The sequence below is a fragment of the Musca domestica genome, unplaced genomic scaffold, assembly GCF_030504385.1.
Source record: "Musca domestica strain aabys unplaced genomic scaffold, Musca_domestica.polishedcontigs.V.1.1 4, whole genome shotgun sequence".
NCBI lineage: Eukaryota > Metazoa > Arthropoda > Insecta > Diptera > Muscidae > Musca > Musca domestica.
In genome coordinates this window covers 22,120,696-22,131,215 of record NW_026712328.1, presented here as the reverse complement: position 1 = coordinate 22,131,215, position 10,520 = coordinate 22,120,696, and the positions used below count along the sequence as shown (strand labels likewise).

At 35.1% G+C, this 10,520-nt stretch overlaps 2 protein-coding genes across 2 annotated transcripts; both read right to left on the bottom strand.

Annotated features, from left to right (window-relative positions):
• Positions 1-741: 741 nt before the first annotated feature.
• On the bottom strand, positions 742-1,365 carry LOC101892157 (cuticle collagen 2C-like). The gene is made up of 2 exons (XM_005182025.3): positions 1,335-1,365; positions 742-1,274 (listed from the first exon to the last, which is right to left on the bottom strand). The coding sequence occupies exons 1-2, from the start codon at positions 1,363-1,365 to the stop codon at positions 742-744; spliced, it is 564 nt and encodes a 187-aa protein (XP_005182082.1).
• A 2,520-nt stretch (positions 1,366-3,885) lies between these two features.
• Positions 3,886-6,722, bottom strand: LOC101891643 (DNA replication licensing factor Mcm3). The gene is made up of 2 exons (XM_005182022.4): positions 6,174-6,722; positions 3,886-6,109 (listed from the first exon to the last, which is right to left on the bottom strand). Exons 1-2 carry the CDS (start codon positions 6,515-6,517, stop codon positions 3,976-3,978), a joined length of 2,478 nt encoding a protein of 825 aa, XP_005182079.1. The 5' UTR covers positions 6,518-6,722; the 3' UTR covers positions 3,886-3,975.
• Positions 6,723-10,520: the final 3,798 nt, after the last annotated feature.

Sequence of the window (10,520 nt, the reverse complement as noted above, 5' to 3'; positions counted from 1 at the left end):
ATAAAGATCAAATCTAAGAAAACAAAATGAATATATATCTACATTGTATTTTTTTATTTTGCAAATTATATATATTTTGGAGGACAAGCCATATTTTCAACTAAGTGGAATGCCACCGCATTAACCAAGATCGTAGCAATTCAAAATATTTCACAAAATTATTTGCCATAAAATCCTACTTCTTACCTAAATGCCGGGAATTCACAAATATCAACAAGTAAAAAAAAATGTTTTTTCTCGCAAAATTTATGAGCTGCTAAATGTTTTCCTATCACTATCCAACACTGTAGGCTTCTGCCTTGTCCTAAACTCTAACTTTAAACGAAATTCTGCTCTGTTAATCTATAATTGTGAAATGTATATTAACGGCAAACTCGAAGAATCGCATTACAATTTTTGGTGCAATTGTCGCCATTCGCCAATAAATGCACATAGAAAGAATCTTAATCCTTTAAATAGTAGCTATACGTTCTGAAGGTTTCAGCTACAATTCCCGACTGAATTAGTTGCAATTACGCTTTTGTGTCGACTTTAGAAGTTTTATATATTCTAGCTCCCAAATAGATTAATTACACCTAGTTGTGGATTGTTTTTTTAAAGGTTCAATCCACAAGCGACTTAATGGGATGCTGCTTTCTTATAAGAATTTAAAAAAATCAGCCAGGCTTAGATAATAGATAATTTTTAATATTATTTCTATTTTTAGTTTACTACTTAAAATTAATATTAACATTAACTTTATTACTTCTTATACAATTCCCCGTCTTCTTCACCACCATCTCCTGGTGGCGCCGGAGTTGGGTATGGGTATGGTGGTGGATAACCAGGTGGATATCCATAAGGAGGATAAGGATAAGGTGGATAAGGATAAGAAGGAGGATGGTGATGGTGGTGCCCACTGCCACCTGGCGGTCCTTGTGGACCTGGAAGACCTGGCATTCCAGGATGGCCAGGAGGTCCGGGAGGTCCTTTATCTCCAGGTCTGCCATCCATACCATCCTTGCCTGGATGTCCCGGCAGGCCTGGACGACCAGTATCACCTTTGGGCCCGGGAAACCCAGGAGCTCCGGGTCTACCCGGAAGACCAGGTGGTCCCGGTGGCCCGGGTGGTCCGGGAGGACATTTGCATGGTGGATAATATCCATAGTGTGGTGGAGGATAATCGACATCGTCACTATTGTCCACTGTCTGCAGGACTACGGCCTTTGATCCAATCCGAATCGGCCTTATACTAGCTCGAATACTTTGACAAAGACATCCTTGTAATGAAACAACTGAACAATAAAAATCGATTTAGTAAATGTATGTTTTTATAAAATAATTCCACAACGAACCTGTTAAGATTAATATGTGAAGCCTTCTCATGTTTGTGACTTTCTAACACGAATCTCTACCAGCCTTTGGTATTTATGTTAAGAGATAAATATCAAGGTGAAGAAAGTAAGTTTATTTGTGTCAATCCAACGCCACTCGTGAGAGATTGATTCCCACCACTGATTCGTTTCTATACAGCCATTGTTTTGTCTAATAATAGAATTATTAATTTTATTGAATAGAACGCATTTTTCATTGTTTACATGGTATTACTATAAAATGTAGAACTTATTTGCATACGATAACAGCTTTAAATACCACATTAGTCTACTTTTACACAAGCTGAAAGAATCGGTTTTATAAAATTCTTATAAAAATTTTGCATTAAAATAACGGCAATTTAAATATTTGGGCTTATTCAAAAAACGAAGTTGTGTTGTTTGTGAGGCATCCATCATTGACCAATTTATTGAAAGATAATTTGAGATTTAGAGAAGATGTATTGCCACTTGGTCTAGATTGATAAACTACAAAAATTTAGTTTAAATATGTTGAAATTTATTTAAATAATATTTGAATATCGACATTATCGACAATTTGAAATTTTATTCTTTGCCATTCGAGGAGAGCTTAATTATCTAATATTTAAAAATGTTCGATGTCAAAGAAGCTGTTAAATCATTGGAGCCGGTGATATCGCACTCGCACTCCTTGGTTTTTCAAGAACGGAAAAACAAAAAATTCAAATCATTGTTGTGTTTTTCAAATTTAATCAATCTGCCCTACCTGTAAAAACAAACAGAACAAAGAAAACAAGATCAAAATACATTTACGCAAAAGTAGTCGTTTTCAGAAAAGATTATCTTCATAAAAACAGAAAAACGACACGATTTTTAAAATGATTTTTACCAAATTAACAGATCAATATTAATAGGACTGTTCCTTAGATAAAACAAGTAAAATAAGTTAAAAAGTATCTCTCGGTGTAGCCGACAGATTATTAAAATATATTTTGGCTTGAGTTATGATTATTCAAATTGTTGACTTTCTATGCAGTAGGTTCTAAAGTAATGGGCCAATATTGTTCATTTTGTATTAGACCTAAACTCATATGATATAAATATTTCGACGTGCCAGGTTTGAACTTTATTGATAACTTCCTTCAATTTATATGAGATATGTGATAATTTTTAGAATATGTTAAAAAGTGCGTGAGGTACCAGGTATAGTCGACCGAAACATTCCATTTTCATACTTCACGTAATACAGATAAATATATCGGAGTGAAAAAATACAAGTCAATCGAATCTTTATATCCAATTTTATGCGAATTCATAATTTCCATATTTTGGCCCATATTTTAGTAAAATTGGCGCATCAAATATGTGAAATCCGCCGAAAATATGTATATGGGAGCTATATCCAAATCTTTATCGATTTCTAATTAATTTGTCAAATTTATTATTATTCCCAAATTCCGACACATATTCTGAATTCAATTGGAATCGATCATATAAATTGTATTTGGTGCATAACACACATGAAATCGGCCGAAATATTTATATGGGAGCTGGTACCAGATTTCGTCTCTCTGTCCGAATTTCATTGGAATCGGACATAGGTATCGCGATGGGTACATCAAATATGTAAAATCGGCCGAAAATATATATGGGAGCTATATCCAAATCTGAACCGATTTCAATATAATTTGACTTATTTATTTTCGGAACAAAATCCCGTTAAAAATTTCAAATTTCATTGGAATCGAACAAACATATAGTGTTTGGTGCATCAAATAAATGAAATTTGTCCAAAATATATATGGGAGCTATATTCAAATCTGTACTGATTTCAATATAAATTGGCAAATTTATGCCGAATTTCATTGGAATCGGACATACGTATCATGTTTTGTGCATCGAATATGTGACATCGGTCTAAAATATATATGGGAGGTATATCCAAATCTGAACCGACTTCAATATAATTTTACAAATGTATATTCGTTTGAAATTTCGTTACACATTCCAAATTTCATTGAAATTAGAGATACCTAGAGGGTTTGTGCATCAAACACATGAAATCGGCAGAAAATGTATATGGGAGCTATATCCAAATCTGAACCGATTTCAAAAGAATTTGACACATTTATTTTTGTTTTAAATTCTTAAATTTAAGTTACGCATTCCAAATTTGGAGACTGTATTTGTAATCGATCAATAGATACGTACATATAAAATCTAAATTTTTGGGAGGAACCTCTGATTATGATGCTATATCTCCAATTCCAAGTGGAACTTTCGGTCGATGTTGTAGTATACTTGGAAAAATCTGTTCAGCAGTTTTCGAAACAAACAAACATACAAACATTTTCCTCTTTTATAGATATAGATATAATCTTCGGTGTATAGGTTCTATCACACAAAAATTCCCAAAAACCTAACCTTTTCAAATCAAACAGACATTTAAAAAAGTGAAAACATTATTTTATAAGTATGTAAAAAATCCTTTATTAAACACAAAAGAAAAAAGGATATTTCAAATCTATAACATAGTTAGAATGCTTTTGTAAAAATGAGTTTTGTATGGGGAATTTTAAATTTTCTTGGGTTCGTTGGTTGGTATATGCGTAAAAATGAAGGTTATATTTTGAAACTTAACTTAGATAAGGAAAACAATGCCATCAGCAACCATAATTTGATTATCTTCTGTCATTCGGTTTACTGCGGCTTCGATTTCGCCATCTGTAAATTGCTCGACGTTGTTTTCATTAATGGCGGCGGTAATACGCGCCAACGATAGACTCTGTTCACGAGCTTCACGGAATAGACGTTGAAGACTGTTCTTAAAAACGACAAGACGAGCATCAGTAATGGTCGCCGGCGTAGAAACTGCTGGAGTCGAAGTATCTCCTGACGAGGCCAAGGACTCCGATTGAGTGGTACCATTTGTGGCAGGTTTTCTCGAAGAAATGGATCGTCTTGTATCACGACGTGTTAAATCTCCAGCATCTGGTTGAGGTGTTTCGATTTCATCTTCACTGTCGGCTGCGGCATCTTGGGTTGTTTCCACGCGACTACGTTTGCTGCGACGAGATGGCGATTTTTCTGTTCCATTGTCATTGTTTGTTTCTTCATCCGAGGATGCACCATCAGCTCGTCTACGTTTGCTACCCTTTTCTTTTTCTAAAACCTTTTTGAAGTATGCAAATTGCACAAGTTCAATGGCAGCTTGAGCATCATCTGCAGTAACTGTCTTGGACATACGGGCTCTTGCGTGAGCAGTTGACAAACGGATAAGGGTTTCCAAAGTACGAGCTGTCACCGGTTGTGTACGGGCAACATCACTTTGCACACTCTCCTGAGACCGTAAGCGGGAATACTCATTAGAGATTGCTTCACAAGCTTGCTCGCTCAACTTTGGTTTCATACACTTGGCGATATGTATGTACTTTCTCATAAATTCAACAGAAAGGATTTTCTCATGGCGTTTGCGCGATTTACCATGTAATAAGGCATCGTATTTCTCATAAACCTCAGTTTCTTTTTTCTCCGACGAGTTGGTGCTGAATGAAAGAGAATCAGCATAAGAACTGCCCATGGATAAAGGCTCACCATCAGCCTCTTTAGGATTACGATAGCGATGCATACGCACAACATGGTCTGATATCATCTGATCAATATCACTGTCGATAACATCTAACATAACGAACAACAAGTCAAAACGAGACAACAGGGAGTCTTGCAGCCCAATGTTTTCCATAGGTGTTTTGTATTGATCGTAGCGACCATAAACAGGATTGGCAGCTGCCAAAACGGAACATCGAGCATTTAAAGAAGCATGTATGCCAGCCTTGGAAATAGTTACTCGACCCTGTTCCATGACTTCGTGGATCGCAGTACGATCTATGTCGCTCATTTTATCAAATTCATCGATGCATACAACGCCACGATCTGCCAATACCATAGCACCGGCTTCTAAGCGGCGCTCTCCAGTTTCCTGGTCAGTAGTTACAGCCGCAGTCAGACCAACGCCACTAGAACCTCGACCTGTGGTTGGAATGGCGCGAGGTGCAGTATTCAAAACATAACGTAGCAATTGTGACTTGGCAACACTAGGATCACCAATCAAAAGCACATTAATATCTCCACGCAAACGTGTGCCGTTTGGTAACAACTTCTCCACACCTCCCAACAGCAGACATAGGATGGCCTGCTTCACAAAGGTATGACCATGAATCGAAGGCGCCAAACTCTTGGAAAGTAATTCATAGATATCATTGTTTTTGGCAAGTTTTTTGCACAAGATAATGTCCTCACGGCTGATATCCAAATTGCTTTCCTTACTTAGCAAAGATATATTGTTGGCCAATAAAATTGTACGAAAGATACCCGATGTGTAGCCGCCGTGTTTACCAGGAAGGCATCGGTAGCTTCCTACGATTTGGACACGATCACCGGGTTTGCAACGGTCAACTAGATCATCATCACATATAATATCAACTGAGCGCGGTAACTGACCAGCAGGAGCTTTCTCTGGCATTTCTTGTATAGTCAGGGATTGATGGTCTTTGTAGACAGATAAGCCGAATTCAGTTTCTAACAAATTTCCGTCTTCATCTTTAGTGGGATATACAGATCTGGATGGCATAGCCTCAAACGATGTCAAATCGGTATACTTTCTTTCCATTACTTTACGGGTTGCAGGGCAATAGTGGACAGAGCGAACAACTTTCGGGTGAATGAGGGACACTTTGGTTACTATACCTTCGACACACACCATATTGCCTAGGAATCTGAAACAATATTGATCTTTATTTTAATCAACTAGAAAATAAATATTTTGAATAGTCCACTTACGCCGAAGTCAATGAACGCGGCGTTACATGACGGTTACCAAAGCAACCTTCGAAACCAACAAAGAACTCCTCGTTTTCTTTGGCATAGCTAGGATCCACTGTTGACACATATTCCTTGAGAGCTCGTCCAAAAGCCAATTGTTCGTCGGAGGCATTGCTCAAGAGACCAAGTGCCCGTTGAGGATTTTTCCGCTTTAAATCGTTGATATTGACAATTAAACGTTTGCTCTTCTCAGCTATCATGTCCTTCACATGACCGGAATAAATGCCTTGATCCTCTTCATCGTCCAAGAAATCAACATATTCACGTTGAATATCCTTGATGTATTGCTCGGCTTCGGCCATTTAACAGAAAAAACTTATAACAACACACAAACAATTGAGAAAACAAACAAAAGTGAAACCAGTTCCGGCGATCTTAACGCTTCTAGCGTTGGAATAAAAATATGCAATTTTTGTTTGCAATATTTGAGCAATTCAACACAATTTAATTCGCGTCGCACAATGCAAACAATACAGTGTCTCGTTTGGCGGGAAATAACAATGCTTCCAAACGTCAGAATATTACAGTGCTGACAACACAAATGTTACCTGTGATATGGACGTGCGGCATATGGTACAAAAAAAAAAAACGATATGATTGCAATATTTTTCTGAGTATGTCCGACATCTGTCAAATTTGTGTATTTGTTTTGAAAAACATTAATGATATTACCCAGTTTTGATAGAAAATTGAACAGCTTGAATCATATTTTTTGAGGAAAGTGCATTCATTCTATTCTCACGTAACGTGTTAAAATGAGAAAATAAAGAAATGTATAAATAGGAATTACTTCTTGTATGTACTTTTGGACAATTCGGACAAAATTATTACCCCCTTATTGTAACATAGTTTGACAGACGCATTCAAATTTTTAAATATACTAGCTTATAATGCCTTTACAAAAACTTCATCTGGGTTATACTGATCGATCTCGCCACTTGGGTAAAAAAGTTTTTTTTTTAAGTTAAAGTGCCTTACCCCCTCTTTCTCCTCTATTACATAAACGTTGTTGTTATAAATACAACAATTATGGGAAATCGTAGAAACCCCAAGTAAAACAAATAGATAAGACATACTTACATAGAAAATTTGAAAAATACGACCTATTATCAATGCGTACAGCTTTTCCATACGTAATAAAGTTTTCCCACCAAACAGTTTCTCCTACAATATGCGAAAAATTTCTCTCAACTTGACCAAATCTACCAGTGGTGCCAAATCATTGTTGAGTTATTGGTTTCAGTCTTAGCTGAAATAATGGAGTTCTGTTTAATGTTTTGCATTTTTATTTGTTTGAATGTTCTAAAAACTACTGCGTTTTAGAACTTTTAGGGAAAGATAACTCTGTCTACTAAATAATATCTCTTGTCAGACTGATTTATCAAGAATATACAATGTCATGGTAGAATAATACAGATAACAGCAAGTGTTGTTGTACAACAATCGTAACAACAACCATATACAAATTTGTTTTTCTACGTAATACAAGTGTCAGAGCTATGTGTCCAAAAATGCAAACAAAATAATTAATTTTCAATAAATTATTTTAATTTCAAAAATATACATGTATATGCTTATTAACACAATGCCAAAGCATTCCAATGTCAACAGCTTTACTCCAAAGATAAATACATGGTAGAAGAATATAGGTAGACTCATCGACACAACTGCTTGGGCAATGAACTGTCAAACCAATTTTGAAATTGAAAATGTTGAATGAAAAATTATTTAAATTTGCAAAAATTGTTGAAAACCGCTATTTATAATAACCTCCGAATGACGTCGTATAAGAAAACATATAAAAATCTACTTATATTTGAAAAACATTTACAATTTTTTGACATATCAATGCTCCCAAGCGTTGATGCATGTACCTGTATTCTTCTGCCATGGATAAATATTTTGATCCCTTTCACTACTTTTTACTAGATACTTTTAGCCATGTAAAAATAGTGTCATGATTGTCACATTCATTTGATTGAATATTGATTTTGAAGAATTGTCATCGAATTATTGATTATAATTATATCGTGCTCATCTAAAATAATCCCTGCAACAAACCAAGGTTGCCTTGAGAGATTCGAGCTATTTTACGGGTTAATTATTTTCGATAAAACAGCGACTACATGGATGCGTTCAATATCCGTAAAATTGTTCTTGTCCTCTGGTCGCTGTTTATTTGTTTATAAAACTAATCTTATTTTGTATTAATTACAACATGGAGAAATGAATTAAAGGTAAACGTTTACTATTGCTTTGTTCCAGTTTTTTTTCGATATCATAAAGGAGAAATTGGTTATAGTAGCAAAACATTTACATTCCTGCAGATCTTGAACAGACCATTTCATAATTAAATTCCATCAATGTTCGTAAACATATCGGGAAAGTTGATCTAAGCTTTCATCAAAAAACTCATTGGCAAATTTGGTAAGCAATATGTGGTGGGTTGTTATCATCAGTCAAAAGGTCCTCAATTACTATAACCATTTCTTCCTCATTCCCATTAAAAAAAATAATAAAAATTATTTTTGTTATTAAGAAAGTTTGTTGCATTGATGTCTTAAAAAAGAACCCAATGAGGATTTTATTTGAATTTGTTCGTAGATGGACAATATTGGCTCATCCCTTCCAGTATCTTCTTCCACAAATGATAAAAATGTTTAAAAAAGATCCCTGTCTTATGTACCTAATGGCACGAGACGAGATTATCTCATTCATTTTGTATTAGATTGGTACTTTTCCCGCAAATGGTCAACATTTTTAAAAAATTATATAGCCCATATCATTTGCTGGTATTCTTGGGGTGATTACAAAAAATTGAACTGTTGCGAAAATTGAATTGTGTCTTTAAAGGAAGTAGGATGCAATTGGCCTAGGCCATCTAATTGTAACACCATTTTAGCATACCTTTATTGGGAAATAAATTGTTTCCATCAGGGTCACAAGCGCATGACAATCATACTCAACCTGTATCCGTGAACATTGAAAGCTGTTGAAGATGTACTCAGGACCTTCAAGGCTACTTGGGATGTGGTAAAAATACCAAAAATTACCGCTAGATTGCCCTGAAACCAAGTTGGTTTCTTTATGCTTAACATTTATGTTTAATAAACCTATTGCCAAAACTGACAAATTGTTAACTCGATGCAATGTCAAGGCGAAAAAATATTTTTCGCTCTAATAACAACTTTTCACAATATATGTAGGTGAACAGTTTCGACCTTATAATTGGGCTATGCTTGGTATCATGGTAAAAGAATACAGGTAGTCGCATCGACGCAGCTGATGGGACGATGAACTGTCAAACCGATTTTGGAATTGAAAATGTTGAATGAAAAATAATTGAAATTTGTAAAAATTGTTGAAAAATTTATATTATAACAACCTCCAATGTGCGTCGTATAAGAAAACATTGGGCTCGTATAGGAAAACATATACAAATATACTTATTTTTGATAAAACATTAAAAAAAATGACATATCAATGTTCCCAGGCGTTGATACATCTACCTATATTCTTCTACCAAGCTTGGTGTCATGAATTGATATGTCTAAATTTTTAAAATGTTTTGTCAAAAATAAGTATATTTGTATATGTTTTCCTATACGAGCCCAATTTTGTACAACTTTTGATGATTTTTCATTTAAAAACTTCTGTTCCAAAATTGGTTTGACAGTTCATTGTCGCTATATTCTTCTACCATGGTTCTATCTGTAAAATACCGATGGCCGTAAGTAGTTTTTTTTACTCATGTAGTTTTTCAAACCCCTATGGCCCAATTCACACGAGAGTAATTGTTTTTGTCTAACAAATTAGCTTGTTGGCATTTTCAGTGAGGAGAGTCGTTTTTGGTTTGACTAAAATTTCATCCAGCTTCAACCCCGCATTAGCAGAACAAACTAATACATGCACACTCATGAAAACAAAATAAATAAAAAATACTAACACACACAAAGCTGTGTATATGTATTCAGTTTATGACAGTTTCATTAGTCTCGTGTGTTTTGGAAAGAAAAAATTGGTTTGGACTAAAAATTACTCTCGTTTGAATTGGGCCTATGAAATAAAAAGGCAAATTTAAAATATGTGCCGCCTGTTCTTTTTTAAACATTAATTGAAAGTCTCTCTCAAGAAACTAGAGAAAAATATTACAAGCCGATGTTTTAAAGCAAATTATTACAATTTTGAAAGATGGTATAAATTAATTTATTTAAAAAGTTTTTTTTTCTGCTGCGCCGAAATTTTGTCGCCGTCGACAGCTGACAGCTCGCCGCCGTCGTTTGGATTACAATTGATGAGCCTCCG